Source organism: Chrysoperla carnea, chromosome 4, assembly GCF_905475395.1.
Source record: "Chrysoperla carnea chromosome 4, inChrCarn1.1, whole genome shotgun sequence".
In the NCBI taxonomy this organism is placed as follows: domain Eukaryota; kingdom Metazoa; phylum Arthropoda; class Insecta; order Neuroptera; family Chrysopidae; genus Chrysoperla; species Chrysoperla carnea.
Window position 1 is genome coordinate 48,376,055 of NC_058340.1, and position 23,860 is coordinate 48,399,914.

At 29.1% G+C, this 23,860-nt stretch overlaps 1 protein-coding gene across 1 annotated transcript in view; it reads right to left on the minus strand.

The window, feature by feature from the left end:
* The window catches only part of LOC123298560 (bumetanide-sensitive sodium-(potassium)-chloride cotransporter), a 33,503-nt gene extending 9,643 nt beyond the window's left edge, over nt 1-23,860 (minus strand). Inside the window, exons 1-8 of the mRNA XM_044880600.1 lie at nt 23,538-23,860; nt 15,970-16,084; nt 5,394-5,574; nt 5,229-5,324; nt 3,535-3,788; nt 2,443-2,557; nt 889-1,028; nt 627-821 (exon numbers count right to left, since the gene is read on the minus strand). Coding sequence (XP_044736535.1) covers nt 627-821; nt 889-1,028; nt 2,443-2,557; nt 3,535-3,788; nt 5,229-5,324; nt 5,394-5,574; nt 15,970-16,084; nt 23,538-23,845 — 1,404 coding nt within the window. The 5' untranslated portion in view covers nt 23,846-23,860. The remainder of the gene's footprint in view (nt 1-626; nt 822-888; nt 1,029-2,442; nt 2,558-3,534; nt 3,789-5,228; nt 5,325-5,393; nt 5,575-15,969; nt 16,085-23,537) is intronic.

The window sequence follows — 23,860 nt, forward strand, 5'->3', positions numbered from 1 at the left end:
ATAATTTATAGAATATTACATCATTTGTAATGAATATCTGAAAAAATTATGTGTAGCGAATTGATTATAATTTCAAGGTTTACAGCCGAGGTAATAATATAATTAATTGGCCAACTTAAAGGTTTATTTTTTCTGAATTCGAATTGGGAGAGGGCAGAGTATGTTGGTCCAGAAATCAACTTCCTCAATGCAACCTAATGAAGATACTTATCTACTGCATCCACGTTAAATCCGCCACTGTTATATGTGAAATATTTTGTGAATTTATTATATTTCAATTAGAGGTGATACATTATGGTGATATAATAACAAAAGTATCTTAGTATAGTTGTCATTTCAATTGAGTGTATTAAATTTAATATGAATAAATTATTATTTAAACTATAATCTTACAACAACTTTTCGTCTCTACCAATTTATTGTTTATTCAATTAAAAGACATCATGTATCGACATTGTACATTTTTTTTACCTCTACACACTTGCACATACAGATTACAAACTATCAGACTATCACTAACGTATCTACACATTATATATAGTTCGGTGTCTAAGCTTGTAACGGACGTAATATATTAAAAATATTTAGATAATATCCTTTTATAGGCAAATCAAATCAAATTTTACCTGGAAACTGTTGTGTAAACCATATTCGCAATGAATATTTGTACAATTTAAAAATGTATTATTTGCAAGATCTGCAACATCTCCTGTAGCATCACGAGCAACTGTCCATCCAGCCATTATTGCCATAACAATATATGATAATGATGTTAATATAATTGCTAAAATTGTTCCTTTTGGAATTGAGGTTTGTGGATCCTGTTACATGAATATAAATTAAATCTACTCTCATATGTTCTTTTTGTTAGAATCATTGAATATATACCTTCAGATCTCCAGAAATATTTGCTCCAGCTAATATACCAGTTGCTGCTGGAAAAAATATTGAAAATACCGAGAAGAAATTGTGTTCTACACCTTCGGATTCTCGATAATCAGATACAAAATTCTGCGTTAATAAATCCCCTAAAAATAATAGGAAAATTTACATAAAAAACCCAAATAAGTATGTTTTTGGTAAAAATTTCGCCTATAATTTCTTATAAAAATGTTTGCGAACACTGTCAGAGATTTTTTAAAGAAATTCTGACGATTAGTAAAAAGCAGAATATGAGTATACAGAATGTTCGAGTTACATCTAGGCATATAACTATCACGAGTATGACAGAATACATGCGTTAAGCAATGCATCTAAGTAAAAGGTATTATAGATGTTATATGAAATTACAAAAGTGACTTGCATCGTGGCTTCGATGTCTGTTATCTTTATATGTCTTTATACAACAGTTCTTCTGTTGTTTGCCTGCAGAGAGTGGGGGTCAACACCCACTATTCTGTCAGACTCGCGATATTTATATGCCTAGATGTAAATCGAACTAGTGGTATAATTAAAATACATTATGTAAATAACAGACAGCAGATACAAATTCTGATGTCTATCAATGGGGTTTCTTAGAAGAAGGTAGCTATTTTAAAATTCTTTTTTGTTTACTTTTTGTAGCAGGTAATGTATTTTTTGCAAAATATTTCTTTACTCCTTCAAAATAAATCATCTTTAGTGAACATAATTTAGCAAGACAAACGTTTTAAGTTTATGTATAAATTTATCAAATCTAATATATAAAAATTTTGTATCACAGTGTTTGTGTTTAAACTTCTCCGAAACGGCTTGCCCGATTTTAATGAATTTTTTTTACATTCTGTAGGTATGAGAATAGGTCGTAAAGAATTTTTCAAGGATAGTTCGTATATGGAAGCGCCATGTAAATAATTATATGGACAAACATGGATCAATGTTCGAATTATTCTTCTCACAAGCAGTATGTGAGAAGAATGTTTTTTATAAATCGAAAATCGGAAACTTAAATAAGTATTTAACTAATATTGTAAATTTTAAAATATATAGTACAGTAATTGAAAAAAAAAAAAATACTATGTATAATTTAAATTTGAAAATTAATAGTCTTTTGCTCAAGTCTATTTTATTATTGTACGAAAAATTGGAAACAATTGTTATAATGATATATGTATATAGTTCAAAACTGGCAGTGTACAGATATTCCTTATACACACTGTATTAGTAAGAAAGGCTATTTTGGAATTCAACCCCTAAGGCGAGCAAATGGGATTTAGGTGTCAAACTGTCCTAGAAATAGGAGTAAAGTTTGTGTTTATTGGGTAGGTTAAGCGGAGGTCGCGCTAGCGGGTGGGCTAAGCAATAGTATTGGTATAAATGAATAATCAGAGCTGCAGATGTTAATTTCGATTCGCTTATAAAAAATTATAATCATATAAATTAATTGTAGGTGAAACGAAGTTCACGGGGTTAGCTAGTAAATATATAAAAATTAATTGTTGGAACAAGCTTAATTTTACTTACAATCATATCCTAAGAAACCTTTTGCTTTGGCTTCATCGCTTTGTGGGCCCACAAATGTTCCAATCATAAAATCTGCCATCGCTACCAATAATATTATAAGTAAACCAATTTGGGCCTGTAATAATAAATTAACTATTAGAAAAATTTCTGTGTTTAACGTGATGATAACGTAAAACTTCATAGCTTCGCGTTCTTTTAAAGCACTAAACCTTTTTCCAAAGGCGATCAAGAAACGAATCCGATGTGTTCAGAAATTATTAGTACCGAGATAGTTGGTCAATCGCAATAAATGATAAAAGGCAAAAGCTTCTAAGGCTTTTGAGAACAGAATATGAGAAAACTTTACTTTGCTCGAACGAATCCACTTGAAGTACCTACTCATTGAAAAAAATTTTGTATCATCAATTAAATTGAATTTACTGCTGACTGTTTGGTCTGGACACTTAGACAACAAATAGTGGATAATGGGCAGTAAATAAATAAAATAAATCATACAAAATAAAAACAAGTTTGATGCTGAATAAGAACATCGTCCTTGACATTGGGAAACTTTATTTAGATGTAATACAATTATAGTAAAACCACTAACCACACTATAATAAGTACATAATTGAAATATAATATTTAAATGCAGTCATACCATTAGAAATTGAATGTTGGTAATGTATGGTTCAAAATTTATTTACATATTTTTAGCGAATTTCAAATTCTCTGATCTTTGGAGATATTATTTTACTTCAGCAAAAAGTGTTATCTCATTTTAAGTATAGCAGTATAGCACTAAGTAGATAACTGACATAGTAGTGACCGATTCCGAAGCATGATAATTAAAACAAATCGACTAGACCATAGTCGCGTTTGATATAATCATTTCGTAACAAGAGTTTTAATGCCGTACAGAATATGTCGAACGAGTTTGGAAAATCTCAAATCAAACCTCTTTTAAGTTACTTCAAGTCAATCTTGATATACTTAAAATTTCTAAGCCGAATAGAAGTCGGAGCTATCTTAAGTACTATAAAACGTACAATAATTGATTTTGACAAGACCATGGGTAAAAATTTAGTAAAAATAGAAAGCTAATGAACTTACCTTAGCCTCCCATTCCATACCAACAACGACAATAATAAGTAATATTAATATCGTAATAGCACCTATAATTCGTACATCCTGTACACCTCCATCAACTATTTGTACACCAAAGCTTGCCAATAAATCATTCATTGACTCACAGAAACCAACCACGTACATAGCACAAGCAACTGCATTAGCTAATGCAAAAATTAATCCAATAGACCCACCAAATTCTGGACCAAGACTTCGGGATATCATATAATACGTGCCTCCTGCAACAATTTTTAACATAATATTTAAATAAGATAGATCTAATTAATCAAACAATAACCAATTCAAATCTTAAGGTCGTCAATTATTAACGAAAAGTTATGGATATAGTAGGTCAGTAGGACAAGAATAAACACTGTCAACCTGCTTATTTTATCGAAACACGCTAATAGATGAAATTAAGGACAAAGCAACAATTTTGAAGATCTGACTCTTGTTATAGTGTAATTTATTCTTGTTATATCGAAATTTTAATAAAGAAACTTCTCGGCATGTTTGGATTTGGCAGGAACTGTTTTCACGATGAATTTTCAAGCTAAAAACTGTTAAGCTGTCAGCATGAGCAGCTGATAGACCGCTTTAAAAATTGTCTCTACACAGGGCTGGATTAATGAATGGGCACGGCTGGGCACAGGTCCAAAGACCCTGAGTGTTCTGGGGCTCCCTACAATCAATTGGAAAAAAACGTAAAAAATAAATCAGCAAATGGCTGATGGAATAAGCGAGCATGCGATCTTCAATCGTAGATCTCCAAAACATAATTCAGGATGCTTATAATAAATACAAAGTAAAATTTACTGTAAAAATCAGATAGTCAAAATAATAAAAGAAATTTTAACAGACCTACAATGAAAATTACGTTTAAATAATTTTGATATAAATTAAATAATTTTTGATCAGAATCAGTTTCGTAAATTTGTAAAAAAACTCTGACCTTACATGGGGCCTCTATGATTTCCGGCCCAGGGCCCCTCAAATGATTGATCCGGCCCTGTTTCTACATATATTACCTAATCAAAAAACTGTATACAAAACATAAACCTGTTTAAAATATGAAAACCAGCAAGGTAGTAATTATGAATACATCAAGATAGTAGAAAACTCTATATCGAATTACAAGTGAAATTTACAAAATTTGAAAAGCCCCCGACAAATTTTTCGAGTACATTAAATTACCTTTTTGCCTTAGAGCATTCTCCAAATCGAATTGATTTTGAGGATCATCGTCTAGTTTTTAGTTGTTCCGGGTACGGAATCCTAAACTCGCACTTGAAACATAGCTCATTAAATTACCTTTCAAACGAAACAAAAAAAATTAAAATCGGGTGATCCGTTTAGACACTACGATGTCACAGGCAGATAGACAGACGGGCACACACACATAGCGGTCCTTTTTTGTTTCGGGGGTTAAACAGTGGCTACTTTGGAAATGAATTTTAAAGCACGGGATGGGATACTATCAAACTGCCATCGTGGGCATCTGGTAGTTCACTTTGTAAATTTATGGGATAGCGTTTAGATTGATGCCTCAACGTATGCCAACTCCAAAAACTATTTACAAAACATTAACGTGTTCAAAATTAATTATGTAAATTAACACGGTAGTAATTATGCAGATATGAAGACAATAGTTAATTTTGAAAATAAAATAAAATGCTTACCGCCTTTAATGACACCATTCGTGCTAATTGCTGACATTGAAAGTGCTGTAATTGTAGTTACAACAGTTGTGGTTAAAATTAAAAGACACGCTTGACCTATAAAAATTAAAATTTAAAATAATTATTACTTTGAAGTAAACAAAATTAGTGTTTACATTTTTTTACCAATTCCAGCTTGTGCAACCACCCATGATAATCGTAAGAAGAGCATAACACCCCATATATTAAGTAAACATCGTACAAGTACACCTTTAATCCAACCAAATTTAAGTTGACCCTGCAATTGTTCTGCATCATTTGGTGCATCACCTCCACCCTTGTTTTGAACATTTTGTGGACTTATAGGCTACAGAGAAAAAAATTAAATAAATTTACATTTTTCGATTTGTCTGATTTTCATTGAGTAGTATTGAAAATATAGATTCAAAATAATTTTTGAAAACAAAAGTGTATGGGGAGGTATAAATTTTCCTTTCGCGAAAGAGAAGATTTTAGATTGAGGATATGATTGAAATACAATTAATAGATCGTGTGACACCACGGTTTTTAAAAAAAATTATGAATACACACTTGAAACTTCGTGAGTGACTTCTTTTTGTCGAGTCTACCAAATTTTTCTCTACGATTTTTTTCGAAAAGGCTGCGTTTTTAAATGAGCAAAAACGCGGCATAGAATTTGCCGGACACTATGACCAATTGATAACATTAATAATTATTAAACAATTCAGCAAAATTAAACCATACATAGTACATATTCAAAAACAAATATACTTAAGTACGGCATGTTCGAGGTGGTAGACAAGCTCATTAGTGCAGTTTTTTTGCCGGACAAAGTATTTTATTGTTTAATAATTATTAATGTTATCAAGTGGTCAAAGAACGATAACTCAAATATGACGTCATCTTGCTCATTTGAAAACGCAGCCTTTTCGAACACACCCACGGTCTATAATGCAACACAATATTAGTACACTAATGAGAAATTAGCAGAATTAAACTTGATATCGATTTTCTAAAAACTGTTAGATTTGCAATTCCGGAGTCCGGATTATTTCGTGTCTTCATTTTTTCATATGTATACCCTGATATAGATCAATTTCTTTTGACCTCTATAATCGATTTTTGAAGGCTTTATTTAGACTCGTCTGCAACGTCCAAAAAAAGAATAGGGGTGAAATAACGAACCGGATGAGTCGGAAACCATGAAAATCAAATACTCTAGGAATTCATCCATATCTCGATTTAAACCCTCTCACGGTCTTCAGAACCCCCGGTTAAGGGATGTAGGCATACATAACTCGAAAGTTCGATTACTCAAAAAGTATAACAATCTTACAAAATTTATTTTGTAAATTTGTTCATTTTATTTAGCGAATGCGGCCTAGGTAATATCGAAATCGATTCAATTTAGGGAAAGAAAGTGTTCTGAGGACTTTTGGCATTACTAGCAGAGATCCTACTTATACGAATTGTTGGGGTGATTGGGTAAAGTGTTTTTGCAACCCGTAAAAAATTGATTGAATCATTGATTATACGAGTCAAAAATCAAAAAGATTTTTGTGAAACTATGTGAAACGTTTTTTGACAGTATAATTGTAAATTTTCATGTTATTTAAATAACTTTAACACCTAGTGAACCCAATAAGTACCCTGTAATGGCTAAATGACCTTTCCAATAATATCGAGTGCGGTAATTACATAAAATTAAATACTTGTAATATAACAACACCTAATAATAGATTAATGTCTATAATCGAATAAATATAGTAAATGAAAGCATTAAAATGACTTGAAAGAACCGGTAGAGAGAGTTATGAGAAGATTTGAATGGCGCCAATTTTTATTACCTTTTATCATCGAGGATATAAACACACTAGAAATTTTTTTTTTTTTTATTTTAAATATAAAATATTAATTTTTTTGAATTTCATTTAAAAGAAATTTTTTTAGTTTGCAGTTTGGTTTTTCTTTTGGTCAAGACTTATATACATGTTGGAGGTCTTGGTGAGCTTTGATCTTGCTACTGCAGGTGTAGTCTAGGTCGAGGTAAAAAAGAAAAATAGATTCTTCTATATATAACTATATGTAAAGTCTCGAGGCTCTCATGTTTAAAATTCAAATCGTCATTTTCTATTTATTGCATAAAATCTGGTCTCTATAATTCAAATTCCACGTGATATCATATACAGAGTGTTTTTTAATTGACCCTGAAAAGCTATACTACGAGATTAAGCTCACCAAGACGAACGAAAAAGGTCTTTACCAAATTTCGATCGAATGCGTAATTTCCGATCTAATGAGTAATTTCCTTAGAGTAATAAAATGTTAATTTTTATTAAGAATTAAGTAGCAAAATAATATTTTAGAGGTGCTGTACAATTAAGATCAGATTTACATCAATGTAACTCTTAAATAATTAACAAACCAAGTAATGTTCGTCGTTCGTCTTAATGAGCTTAATCTCTTAGTAGGGTTTTCTAGAATCAATAAAAGAACATCCTGTAGTGTTTTTTTTTTTGTAAATATTTTAGATACGTATTTAATGAGGCAAAACAAACATAAAAATTCCTATAATCATTTCTTTTCTCAAACGTTACACGGTTTCATTTATTCCAATAAATCATTGTGATTGACAATCGGATTGATATTTTCCATACACAATCAATCACGAATGGGAATTATGAAGATTGTGATTTATTTTTTATATTTTTTTCATACAACCAATTATTTACAAATGAATGCTCTTCAATCATAGATATAAATAGTCAATCTGATTGTCATACCACCATAATAGATTTGATCATTTCAATCCTTTATAACTTTTGAACAAGAGGTGACCTTATTAATTGCACTCACAAAAATATCAATTCAATCACAAAATCGATCGAAAAACAATCGAAATGATTGTCAATTCTGATTGAGTGCGTATGGTGGTCTTAAGATTTAAGAATAGAGCCCATGTTTAAAGGAACTTTTATGCTTATTTTAAGTACGTATACAGGCAAAATATTTCTTTTTTGAGTTATACGGGGTATTAGAAAAGTACTGAAAAAACAAAATAAATTTTCTAAAGTCTCGCTTCATTCTTCCTCTTATGCAGACCAACTTTGAAATTTAAAAATTGTATTTAAGGTAGTACGAGCGCCAATGCAATTTTAGACCTAGGGTTGAAATTTGTTGTATCTTATTTTCAACTTTGATTATCAATTTTGTTATAACTTCATGAATGTAGACGAACAATAAGAATAAAAATTTTCGATATCTGCCTCGGCTATCGAAATATCGAAAGCTAAATAAGTAAATAAAATTTTCAATTTTCTACTTTTCGTCTTATATTGTGTCAAGTTGTAACATAATTCACCATCAAAAATGAAAATATATATTTTTGTGTCCCCACTACCGTGCTCATACCGTGGTGCGTATCAAGTAGTTGACATCCACCCCAGCCCCGGATCTTAATAGGAAGGTGAGATTTTCATTTCATTAGATAGATTTAAAAAAAATATTGGACATTTGTTTTTGGGTTTTTCAAAACAAAATGCCTTTCTCGAGTTCTTTGGTCTGTTCTCATACTTTTTGAATGCCGTGTATGTATAAATAATTATGTTTAAGTTATTAATTAATGGAAGCTATAATGACTTTTTTGTAATAATTAAACAAACTAAGTACACCTACACTTAACAAAATAAATAATCATTAATATAATAGGTATTATCATTGCTGTAATATAAGTTAATACATTTTTCTCATACTAGGGTACCTACGTAGGTATGATTGTAAAATTAAAGAATAATGACTAATAAAATTTTTAAGTGTTAAAGGTGATTTTATTAGATTCATTTTAAATATTTATAAATTTTAATTTTATTTCTTAGAAATGTTTAACTTTGTTCTAATGTGACAAATGTTTAAAATATTTTTATACTGAATAATTTTAGTTTAAAATTTAATTGTTCTATTTATAAAATTATAACTAAACAAAAACTATGCATATAATATTATTGTAAGTAAAAGTTGTGTGTCCATAGTTAATTAATTGCGGATTTATATTCTAGTGAGCAGACATGAATTAATAAGAAAACTTCTCAAAGTTCAAGTACTTAAAATCAATAACAGTAGGTAGCTATTCTTGTAATATGGACGCTGGAAATACCTCGATGTATCAATAATATCGATATTTATCTTTCAATAAACAAACTGATCAACCGAATACTTCTGAAGTTTAACGGTAAACCTATCCATGTGTTATCATTCTTAAAATTGCCATCAAGGACAAATAAAATCTTGTTTAATACCAAAATGCATTGAAGCTTTTAAAACCTCAATGTTAAAACTTCGAAAATCAAAATAATGGAATGTACCAATTTTTCAGGTTCCAAATGCCTTTGTAAGGTAAGGGTTGACACTTTTCCTGACTCCAGATATCAACTTTAACCCTCCAGAGCTCAATAAATAAAGATATTTTTTGATTATACTTGTTCTATATTAAGGTAAATTGGACAGTTCTGAGCAGCTTTTATTTTAAATTATTTGAAGGAAATATATTTTATTTTTAATGGAAAAACTGGGTACACAACACATGAAAATATCTTACAACAGTTTTATGACTCGATCATATAATTAGATTAATGTCACTTATCTCCCGACTTCCTGGAACTTTGAGGTGGCAACACTAATATTAAATTCAAACCATTCAATTGATAACTTAGTGAGATAAAAAATAAGATAAAAATATGGATACAATAGTACATATTCCGGTAAAATGGCAGCGTGCTTTAAAATCTAGAGAATATCATTTAAAGTATACAGATTTAAAGTAGGGTGTCCGTTATAGTCAATTTCATGAAAATATACTCATATTAACTTTTTGTGACAACAGACGTGTTATTGTGCTTAATACTTAGACACCGTATGTATACATATAAAAATTATACACACACAGCTGAATATTTAAAATTTTGTATTTATCTTTTTAAAAAGCCGGGCAATAACTGTTTTCTTGATACCAAAAAATTCGTCTTAAATTATGGAATTTTTATTTATTTTTTTTTTTTTTAAGAATATCTGTAGAAAAGTTTTTAGGATACGATTTAAAATGTGTCCGTTTTAGTCAACTGGTATATTTAGCCCATGCAAAAAGTTGCAACTTTAATAGCAAAAACTTTTTTAATAGACGGACAAAAAATTGTGAATTTAGCAATTCTCAAGGGGTCAGTTATTTTTAACATTACCTGAAAATTTTATTTCTTTCTGTAAAAAGTGGGTAAACGGACATTCTAGCTTAAGACTGTGAGCTTTCGTGCCTGCTTATGACAGGCCTGTTCGATTACAATAGTTTATTTTTATATTGTAATACTCACTAAATTAAAAAAAAGATACTGCACGTTCTTGACCTCCCAACCTTATAATTGAAGTAATCAATTTTAAGTAATTAAACCAATTACGTTTAAACAACCGTTTATTGGAAGGAATGTAAAAAAAATGAAAAAATATATTAATTAGCACAAATTACCGCAAGTTAAGAAAATTTTATTAATGACAATTGTTTTTAAAAATATATAAAAGTAATATATAGTAATATTTTATTTTTAAATTACTTTAATATTAAATGTCGGTAAAGGACACATTAATAAATTATTTGAATGAGATGTTTTCTATTTTAATGGCAGTGTTCTTTATATACCCTGTAAAATATGAGAGTATATTGCACCCGCTCGAAAAAAGTTCCCAAAAATCTAAATCCTCAAAATTAACAAGGGAAGCTAATTAAAAATTTGAATGTCTTTTTTCTGTCTATTATAAATTTGGAATATTAGTATATAATATTGGAACTTGTTGCCAAGTTTTTTCGACTGAATATGGTCCTTTTTTTAAAAAAAAAAAGTCATAGAAAAATATATACAGGGTGCTTTTTAAGTTGACCGTCACATATGCTTGAAACTCGAAAAATAACTTTTATCGATAAAAATGCTTCAAGCGAAAAATGTTGGGTGTATAGGCGCACATTTTAAGCAGCCATTAAACTTGATCTAGGTTTTCAATCTTAATCAAAAGTTCACTCTACTCCATAACTAGTAATCGATAGATGAACACTTTAAATTAGAAAGTTGTTATTGAACAAAAAAGTAACATTTTTTGTTCGAAACATTTTTCCGCAAATCATACAGCTTGGAAAAAAACTGACTGAATAGTTTAACCCAAAATTGTTTTTTCGTTTAATTGTTATTGCAAAATCTAAGCGAAAAAATTTTTTCAATAAATCCAATAAAAGTTATTCGTTTTTCTATAAAGACCATTTTAATTCAAATTTAATGAACAAACGCACAAAAAGCTAGATTTTTGCTATCAATTACTGTCTAAACTATTATGTTTACAAACAAATGTTTCAAGCAAAAAATATTTGCGTATTTATAAAGAACAATTCCAATTTGCACTATATTTTTCTGAACGCATTATGTCACCAAGATATGAACATTGCCTTTTCTTTATTTGGCTCACTAATTGTCGTTTTTCATTTATTATTTGCAGCACTTTATCATTGGTCACATAATCCATCCATTTATGTTTAGCATGCGCCGATAAGACCACATTTCAAAAGAGCTTAATTTTATAAACAATCATTAGCTTGTTTAGTTTAGTTTTGTTTTGTTACGTAGATTTTGCGCGACGATTTATTTAAAATATCATATGTATAAAATATTCTTTAACTAGCGACCCGCCCCGGCTTCGCTCCGGTCCAATGCTGATACTAAATACACTACAGAAAAACTGTGAACGTTGTATATAAAAACATAGCGGCCCGCTCTGGCCTCGCACGGGTATGAAATATATAGCCTATGTGATTAAAATCGATCCAGTAGTTTTGATTTATTCATTACTGCCCGTGGTCCGCACGCGTTAAATTTGGAGTAAAATAATCCCCCTTTCCCTATACCATGAAGATTTCCTGCTATTTTTTAAATATCTAAATTCATACACTACATTTTTACTTATTTACTTTTTACATTTTTAACTATTTATTTTATTTTTACACATCACATTAGAAACCTCAAAAATAGCAGTACTTCTCCACTATTTAATGGATGTTATTATACATATAAACCTTCCTCTTGAATCACTCTATCTATTAAAAAAAACCGCATCAAAATCCGTTGCGTAGTTTCAAAGATTTAAGCATACAAAGGGACATAGGGACATAGGGACAGAGAAAGCGACTTTGTTTTATACTATGTAGTGATGAAGTTCAACAGGAATTTTTAAATTGTTGTCATACTCATATATGTATAAATCAATATTATACTATTAAACGTTCAGGATTTTCACATTAATATTCAATCCGTTATGAGGATGTGGGAAAAATATCTGAAATACATTCTAGATAGGCGCCAATCATGTCTATAAACACTTCGTTCGATGCTTGTCTATCCTAATTTTTGTTTGATTAAGTATTTAAAAAATTATTTGTGTAGATAAGTGGTGTATCAGAATAAATGGTAAATATTCGAGGAGCTAATTTATAGGGTATGTCGAAACAAGCATTTTGGTATATTCTACTTGTGTCCGGAAATGGCCCCCTTCGGAGTTACAGACTTCAAAACCTTAAAAAACTTAAAAGATATGTACGAATTTGTACCGTTTTCGAATAAAGCATACTTATTCATTCCTATCTAATTTCTTACATTCACAAAAATCCAAAATCCAGCCGTCTTGAAATCAACTTTTTCGTGACGTTGCTAGCACTTAAACTATAGGTATTTCGGTTTTTTTTTCTAACGACACTAGTATCGTTAATTTGCATTTAAATTAATAAATTCTTATAGATAATAAATGTATGTGACTAGCCACAAAATTCAAGGGTCAAAATTTCGATATTTGGTGAGAAATACCCGTATATGTGTTTTATTTTCCGCATGAAATACATTTTCTCCATATTTAGCATAAATGTTAATTGTTATAATACTTATTATTTTTTATTACCTATTATTTTCTACTTAGAAATAAGAAGTGCTCGGTTTTTATAGCATAGCGGTGGCATTATACAACGGCTTTAAGTATTTATTTCGCAATGAGTTTGTTCTAGTCAGTTATGATTTCTTGTTAATTAAGATAAAATAATTGGTAATGTAATATTTTTTGAACTGGAAATATCGTCTTATGAAATACGAAGAAGTAATTATCTTTATTGTTATAAAACTGTTGGCTGTCTATTTGGGTGTTTGTTTGCACATTAAAAACTAATGAACCGATTTGGATGAAATTGAATTTGTCTCACATTAATATAAGTATAAACCATACTTTTATACTTACACATTCTAAACTGACTATCTATACTACATAGCAATCGCAGTAAGCTCTGAGGCTGAAGACCTTCGTATTTTCCAAGAAGCGGTAGTAAAACTGGCGAAAAAGGGGACGGTGTAAGTGTATTGAAGGATTTATTGACTATTGTAAGTATTATAGACAGGGCGATAACAAAAGTGGTGAATTATATTTGGGGATTTTTTTAGTACTTAAGAAATGTTCAGTGAAGCAGACGCTTAACGGCTAGTATTACATAAAATTATGTAAATAATTATTTCCATTGTTTTAAGAAATTTTACAAAAAAATGATGTAAAAAACAAAAATCTAAATTAAAAAACACATATGACGCAAATCAATTCCATTAAAATTTGTGAATCAAAGATACCGCACGTTTAGACTTTAGTTCAACAAATATGATATCAATAAAATTTGTTCAAAATACACATTAGTGAAGGTTTTTTATTACATACAATTAAATATTTATATAGTATGGATTAACTAGGTAGCTAGTAAATTACGCGAATTTTATTTTAATCTTATTATAATCTTGAATAATTACAGTTTCTGGAGAATCAGTATTACGTATTATTTTATTGAATTTCTCCTTTTAGCTAGGTAATTTCTTAATCAGTGAAATTCTGTCAATTAGAATACAAAAGCTTCTCATTTTCAATCTATAAATATACACTCAGATTACTTAGCAGTTTTTGGATGTGAAATTTTGTAAATTCCTGAATTCTTATTAGTCAAATTGAAATTTTTGTAACAAACAAAGTTACAGAATATAAACTTACTTTAAAATAATTTTTTCGTAAAAGTTCCTGAATACAAAATTTGAATTTTTTAACAAAATCAGCATAAATATTTAATCGACATTTTCTTACATTGAATAAAAAAAATATCTAAAATACAAATTTGATTTTTTTTATCGAAAAATTTTATTTTCTGAAATATTGCTTTGTATAAAAATTTCTCTAAAGATTTGAAAAACGAATCCAAAAACTACAAAAAAACTTTTTGGTGGAAATTCGATGTAAAATGGTAAAATGATATTCTTAGGTATTTGTCTGAGACTCACTATATAATTTTTCTTTTGGAATTTTAACTTTGTTAGGGACTAAAAGTTATAAATGTGATTCGATGCGCGAATTCCTGGTGTCATTTTAATATCAATGAGGCGTCGCATTTTCCAATATCATGGGAGCCTGAAAATTAAATTTGAGATTTCTGGAGGGTTAAATAATATGAAAAGCGCGAGAGAGGGGCAAACTTTAATACGCCTGTGAGGTATTATATCTTTCGCATTATTTACCTAAAGAGAAAGATAAATGAAGACGCACTCGGCACCCTTGAATAAGGGGTTATGTTTTAGAGATTTGGCAATGAAACCCTAGAAAAGTGTGAACATTTTTTATATGTAAACACAGCTGTAAATTTGAAGGTTAATTTAGTAGGCAGTGAGCCCATCATGAAGTGAAATTTACATGATTTTGTCTTCTTAATTAAGAAAATTAATGCTTTAATCGTGCCACGAATGTCAAATTTAAGGAAATAGAGTTTTTAATCTGTAAAATAGTGGCAACGTTTGCAACTGCCGAAAGGGTCGAAAAATGGTTTTATTTTTTACAATAAAAAAATAAAACCATGGTTTTATTTAATACTTATTTTAAAAAAATGGTTTTATTTTTCACAATGGTACAATATGATGAAAAAAAAGTTTTCCATAAAATCGACACTCGGATTAAAAGATCAATTTTCTTTATAACCAAATTTACTTCTACCAATCTTTGAAAAAGCAGACAAAAACAATTGAAACACTTCATTATGAGCTTACGGTTCAATTTGCAAACATAACATCAAACACTGAAAACATATAAAATAATAACTAAATAAAGAGAAAGTCGGGGATAATTTTTATATAAAACGTATTGTATTTTCAAGGACACTGAATTAGCATTTTTGAACATAAGAAAAGAAAGATTGTTCATGAAACGGTTTTTTATGGTTTTTATTTCCTGTGAAATTAGAAAGTATAAAAATCACTTTTTATAAATTTTTGTTTAAAGGAGAACGAAAAACCTATTTGTGGTTTTATATACTCGTCGAATTTTCTAAAAATTATATACTTGGATATATTTGATCCGTCTAAATATATTCTGATATGTTTCAGTTTCCTTAGTTCCCTTAACAGAGCCGTAAAGTTACAAGATCAAAAACAAAATTTTCATTAAATTTGCATTTTTCGAAATATCCCTGCTTGTATTATTTTCCCTGGCAAATAGTTTGTGCAATATATTGCTATCTTGCGCTTCCACAAAAAAACATCTAACTTATCAACTCAAATCAAAAAAATAAAAATTTAAATAAATATGTGAAACCATTTTGTCTCATCTTATATCTGAGTATCTACTCAAGATTTCAATTTCAGGATTTCCTTACCTTTACAGTGATACTAGGATGATGTAATTCATCTAGCGTCGGTCTATAAGCTGCTTGTATTGACATAATATTTCTATAGTTATCCAATCGCGGCAGTGCCTCGCGTGTGAAGTGTCTGAAATAAAAATTACAAATTTGTAAATTTATTGTAAAGAAGTAACGTTTTTTTATGACATTATAAGTTTAATACGGAGAAAATTCAATACTTTGTTAAGAAATAGTTGCTTTTCTCGTATTTTCGAAATATTCGGGGGGGGGGGGGGTGTAATATAATATATACCTTATCACCCCTTTGAATATTGACCATTTATTCTGATACATCCGGTATATTATACTGACATGTATTTTCGTTTAAACATAACTAATTTAAAATAACTAGAGGGACGAAGCAATGCATTGTTCCAAGAACTATTCACGTGTAAACTTTGCTTTTAGGTTGTCTCCTAGGTATGGGCATAGTGTCAGAAAATTGTAAATTTTTTTATGATTATCAAGAATACCTATAATAATACAATTACCATAAAAATTTGAAGTCGATTGACAGTCTCTAACTCGAGATAAACTTAATTAAAATTCGGATAATTAACACGGGGAGCATTGGAGAGGCTGTGTTTTTTATACAAGTTTTAATTCTAGAAAAATAACTTTCAAAAAACTAACTGATCATTTATCTATTTGTTCTGAGCTAAAAACCAAATTTATTGACCGTTTAATTGTTGAGATATAATTACGCATTGGTTGAAGAGAGGTAACTATATTAACAGAATTTGTAAATAATTAGAAAAACTACTTTTTATTTTGCAATATTTACTTATATTTTGTACATATTTGTGACAATAGTTTCGATATACTCGATCATATTCATACAAATGTGATGATTGTGATCATATTTATACATTTTTATGAATATGATCGAATAGATAGAAACAATTGTCACAGAAATAAACAAAATATAAGTAAATTTTGCAAAATAAAAGTAAGTTTTCTAGTTATTTACAAATTTTAATATGGAATTCCACAAACTAAAGCTCTTAACAATCAATTAACAGAAATTTAAAGAACTCTTCGTACACCATATGTATAAGAAGCAGTTGAGTGGTACAGTAGAGATAAAAATTACGCATTATAATCTATAACTGCTTTACAATGTGGTAGAATACAACAATCTTAAATATTGAATAATATTGTAATTTTTTCATATCCGACAAAAATCAGTTACAAGCAAATAAATACGTGTCAAAAACAAATGTCAAAACCAGTTATTAATTAAATTAAATTATAAATTAATATGTTAGTTTCAAAGAATAGTAAAGTAGTGAAAGGTGCATTTTTCAATTAACATACGATAAATCAATTCATTCGAACATTAATAAATTTCGCTGATCACGAGTGCGAGATTTGAATTCAATAATGTCAAAACACTCTCTTAAAAGATCGCGCCATTTTTTTGCCAAAAATCTCACTTTTTTTGGCGAAATTTTTAATACGAGGTAGCTTGTGGATGTCCCAAGACTTGCGTGTATTGTTCGCATGCATATAAATTTTGTCATGGAAATAATTTTCAAATCAAGGCAGAGGTAAGTAGTGAAGATCTAAGGAATATGTAGAAAAAGTAATTTTCGAAATCGGTGCCGTCCGGCAGGTATCAAAATTTTCCAGCTAATTAATTCGAAAAATTTGACATTTCATAAGATAGGGTGATGGAGATACAATTTATGGACATCTGTTTTGCAAAGATTATCAGACATACTTCTTACATTTGAAAAAAAATTGAAAACTGATTATTTAGACACTATTGGTGCGCACTAACGAAGAATTTAAACAAATTTAAGTAGCTCTCAAGGTGGTGAAAAAGAAGCTGAAAGTTTGTGGGTACATTATAAAAGATAGATGTATAGTATAGCAGCCAAAGGTGGTTCCTAATACTACCTAGTCTACATGGTAAGCTTGTCATACACAAATTTTATGCGGCGCCGTGGGCAATTTCAATAATCTATCAACTATTTCAATTTGTGTACATAGCGAACAGCGATGATGGAAATATTTCCCAGCATAATTAATTATAATTATTTTAAAAACATAAATTTTAAAAAAATCAATTACTATTTTCTCTAGCTTAAAAAACTATTAAAATCGTATGAATCATTATTTTATGTGTAGTAACAGCATACCATAGTGGAATACAAAGTTCATAGAACCGTTTTTTATATCCAATTTAACCGCATACCCATACAATAACTACATATTAAAATGCAATTAAAATTATCTATTATGTAATTCAAACGACAAGACTTTTAGAGATCACACCAACAGCTTGCTGATTATATGAATTATTGAATTCATTGATTAATTATTATTATAGTTGTTATTTTGTACAAGTACAACTTATAAGAAAATTCCTATTTTAATAATACAGGCTGATCTAAAAATCGCTGACTTATTTAAAATTGAAATCACTTTATACATTTATTCAATTGGGTTATTGATTATAAACTAATAATAAATTAAAAATTTCCAAGACAATTCAAAAAAAAAACCGTAGCGCAGGAGCTGTGTTAGCTAAGCGAATTCCCTCACAGATTGAAAATAACACATTCTTCTTAAAATCGAATATTACATTTTTAGAGAAATATTGCATTTCAATAATTTTATTCCGAAATCTAAGCGTCTAGAGAAATAATCACAAGAGTGCGTTTTTGCTTAAAACTGATCATAAATAAAATATAAAAATATTTTTATTTTGAATTCATAACTTTGTATTTTACGCACCTCCCCACCCTTTGTTTATCAGTGGATTTTTCTTATTAACAAACTTGACCTTTCAAATACGGAAAACCCTTCTTGACACCAAATTTTATTCAAATCGGATTTAAATTGCGAAGTTTTTTGTTGTTGTCCGACAATGAACAAAAGTGGGATGTTTTATGGGAATGTCGTTCAATTATCGTCCTAATAGAATAAAGTAAAGAGAAATAACCGAAAAATTGAAGGTGCGCGCGCAATCAAAAACTTTTTGAGTCGCGTGAAATAGAACACTCCAATTACAAGAAAATTAGATAAAGTGATTGATAGGAAAAGCATTATAGCAGTTTCTAGGGGAGTAATTATCAATGGTAATATATAACCGATGGGAATCGGCACTAGTAAAAATATACAAATAAATATTTTATTTTGGTTTTTGAGGGTAATACAATTATATTTGTTCAGATTTTTAATTAGCTTTACTTGAAAACTTTCCATCCAAAAATATTATTTTAATAAATCACGATATACACGCTTGACAAAATCTGGCTTGCACTTACGACATTGAAATATCGACATCACAATTTTATTTTCTAATAGCTTACAGTGCCCGTAAAATGTAAGGAATTTTGAGCTATAAGGCATTTACGTAAATCCACCCTTGTTCATATTAGCATGAAGGATTTGAAGCATTAGCATAAAATTATCATACTAAGTTTATGAATCATAAAATATATATTTAATTATTATAAATGTATAAGTAAAAATATTTTAGGAAAATTCCTTATTTTAATTTATTATGATCTAAGAGTCTTATATCATATCTATTTCGGCATCTCAGCCTCAGCATACTCGTTTTGGTATAAATATATGCTAGATTTGACGTAAGGTAAGCTCAGAAAATGAATGTCTGGTAAGGCTTAAGAATAACGATGGAGAAGGGTTATACAATAAATTTGCTTACAACACCTGTCTAATGGTGGAAAGCACTTAGCTTAGACCATAAGGACTGTTGTGATTTGTGGAACTTAAGATGAGCTGAATTATAATACCCAGCCATTAATCCATGTAAGAGTATTTTGACATAAACAGACTCCATATCCAAGAAATCTCCATATCCAAGAGAAGCCTATTCGAGTATACTGTTTCGCTGGCGTCACTGACATTACAATTTGACAGATACTTTAAACACTATAAATTGTAGGTACACGAAAATATCATTGTACAGTACGCCACCAAATTAGCAACGATTAACATGCATAATAAGAGTAATTACAATTAGCTAATTAAATTAAATTGAGTTAAATTGGGGTAAAAATCGAAATTTATTATGAAAGAGAAGGTAAACCATCTTCGATTGCTTATATATTCTTCGGTTTTTAATCAGTTTAAATTTAACTTTCAAATTTTGTTGTGGTATCAAGTCTATTTTTACATTTTTATGGGTAATATGATAAATTCGATATCAGTTATCCACTCCATTGTGACAATTTCTCGATAGATTATATTAAGATTACAAAAAAATGATTCTGGATCACTCCATATATTATCTTATCAATGAAATATAATATTGTACACTACAATAAAATTATTGACATTGAGATCAAATCTGAATAGTGAATAAATTTTATATGTACTCTTATTGTAATGTAATCAAATAACTTTTTGCGAATGATAAGAAAAGATTTCCAGTATTATTGTACGTATTTTTTATAGTATATGTAGACGTAGACGTATATAGGGTGTATCACTTAATTTGAAACAGAGAGAAGAGAAAAAATAAAGTTACTTTACTTGGGTAAAATTTACTTTTATCGGCAAACGTCATATACGAATGCAAAACATTGATATCTGATTATTTCATATTTGCGTTCTAGGCCATGCAGAACCTTTTATCAAGAATAACATTTTTTCATAAAACAAGTAATAAAAAAGTTTGCCATATGGTGCCGATCTAATTGGACACACTGTATATACGAAGAAATAATAGCTTTCAACCGCCTAACTCGTCAGTGCTTAGACGCGTTATATCACGCATGTAATATTAAATTATAGAAAGATTAATCCATTTTTGTCACAAAATGTCATAGGTTAAATATTTTTTAAACAAGTACTATGAAATAAATAACTGTTGAAGTTCAATAACTTTCAATTGAGACATAGCAAGTGAAAACAAAGAATTGAAATACTCTGTATAGAAAGTGTGAACTGTGGAATGTCAGTGCTTGCATTATTTTTAATAAATTAGAAGTTGAAAATTGTGTTTATTTCGTTTTCTAGAATCTTTTACAAGACTTCTAGTAGAAAGTACCTGAAAATTATCAACTCTCTATGTTTTATACTTTTGGAGAAAAGGGACACCAAAGTTTTGTCCAAATTTACGCCCTCGCGGGTAAACAACGATGTACCTATACGAAAAAAAATGTTTTAAACAGAAGTTGTTTATTTTTTTATAACGAACATTTAAACTATCTCAAGCGTATTACAAGTTAGGATCTGCGGACCCAAGACCCAATTGATCTATGTTGTTCTTTTACGAACTCAAAATTTTTACGGCCAGAGCATGTTGGAGAACCGGGAATGGATTAATTAGGTGACTTTATGAACACCTGTATCAAAATTTTGTTCGTATCAATATTTCTAAGCGCTCCAAACTTGGGACTAAAATTAGTATTCCTTGGTATATATTTCATATATCCAGGTATAAAAATTAGCTTAATCAAAAGTTTTTTTAACTACCGGTCCAAAAAAAAAACTGACTCTTTGTTTCGGTTGCCTTTTTGCGCTTTTAATTTTATGATAAGTTGTTTATTTATAACTTAATATATTTATTGACTTTGAGTCTAAAGAAACTCTTAATTCAATAATCCATTCGCATTTATGACTTTTATTGCAACATAGCTGTTTGCTTAGTAGATTTGTGGCCTCTGTTTATTAACTACAAGACAAAAATACCTCAAATTATTTATTTTATTAATTTTTTTTTTAAATGCAACCTTTTTTTATTAACTTCAAATTTAAAAAGAATTAGGTAATACTTTAATTTGAGAACTAATTAATTTTAATTGAATTTAAAATCATGAACAAAAAATACGTGAGCGTAGAATTAATTCATTGACTAATTACACTCTGAGAAGTTATTAATCTTAATATATTATTTCTCAAGGTGTTTTTTTGTCTTCTTAATTTCTTATTAAGATATTTTAGTGTCATTTTGAAAATAATTTCATTACTTGGGGTGAAAAATAATATAAAAGTCGGAAACGACTGTTTACGATACAAAAAAATAATATTTAAAAAATTAAGTTAGACCGATAATTCTATAAAATTAATATGCTACTTTTAAAATATTTGTATAAAAAAATTGCCTATATTAAAAAAAAAATTATGGATGTTTAAAATTGTCTGTAAATATAAAATTCTATAGACTGTTTACATTGTTGGGGGTAAACTACTTAGGGGGTACGCCAATTTCACATGGGTCTACTTGTTAATTTTAAAAGTAGGTATACAAAAAAAAACATTTCTTATTTAAAAAAAAAATCGTAGTGCAGGAGCTGCGTTAGTTAAGCGAATTCCCTCAGATTGAAAAAATCACACATTTTTTCTAAAAATCGAATATTGCATTTTTATTTTTCAAGAATTTCTATTTCAAAAACTAAACGTTTAGAGTACTAAATCACAAGAGTACTTTTTTCCTTAAAATTTCTTAAAAAATACAAAAATATTTTTTATTTTGAAAAAATTCAAAATTTTGTACTTTGCGGACACCTCCCCCCTACTCTTGTTTATCGATCGATTTTTCTCATCAACAAACTTGACCTTTCAAACACCAAAACCCTTCTTGATATCAAATTTTATTCAAATCGGACTTAAATTGCGACCTCTAGATTTACAAACATATAAAAGCATATATATATATATATATATATTCATTTTTGACATCTAGCAGGTAGGATCGGAGAACATTTGAAGAAAATTTTCCAAAATTCTACCATCATACAAAAGCAATTGCTTTATTTCCTTCGGCAATTCGCTAAAAAAGTTTGGTCAGTTGGGATCAATCTACCGATTTCTGCGTTGTAACAAAACGCGCTTTAAGTACAAGACGCCTCGAAACTCAAGCAGAAAAACTACTCCGCCTGTTTAGAGGGAACAAAATTCCAAATGAAAAGTTTAGTTTACTGTGCTATATCATAAATGATGTAATCTGATCAAATAATCCCCGAAAAAAAAAACTCAAAACTAGGAACATAAAATCTAATAATTAAAAAAAGTCATATAAAATTTCTGCCAAAAAAGATCAGTCCCATGTCAAACGCACATTATCAGAAATTTTAATAATATGCTTTCTAATAAGTCTTATTATGATCTTATTATATATGACTGGTCTTAACCTACATCTAATAATTAATTATTAATGGATGGGACCTCAGATAAAAATTTTGAAAAAAAAAAATAAATAGAAACTAGCTCTACCCGTGAGGAAATCTCCGGTGCGGTACCCGTGGCTAAAAAAAATAATATAAGTAATTTACTTTCTTTTTATTTATAGGCAATTTTATTACAGATATAATATACAAATTACATAATGAACCTTTATTTCTTAATATTATTTCTCTAGCTTGTTTTTTCCTAATCGGTACATTTTTAGATCGTAAGAATATTTTTCGTCATAAGTCAGAACGGATAATCTTTGACAAGAGGGAAATTAATAAAATAATAACGAAGATTTCGCGTTAACAGTAAAAAACAGGCTAGAGAAATAATATATAAGATCGTTTCATATGTATTCCCGAAAAATAAAAACGTAAAGTTTAACTCACCTAAAACTTTTGCCATATTTTGTATCATAACTAGCAGCTGTATCACAATTAAGAGGCGCCGTTTCGCTTGCCTTATAAACACCATCAATATCACCATCTTCGTAATCATCAGCATCTCCTGGTTGTATATCAATAAGTGTATCACGATTATTATTACCATTTGGTTGATTATCAGTTGTTGTATGTACTTTATTGACCTGAAATCGAGTACGTTTATCAACCGGACCCAATTCAATTTGATCTTTTGATTTATTATTTTGTTCATTTATATTATTATCAACACGATTTGACATTTCTGAATTTGACATTTTGGATTTTTATAT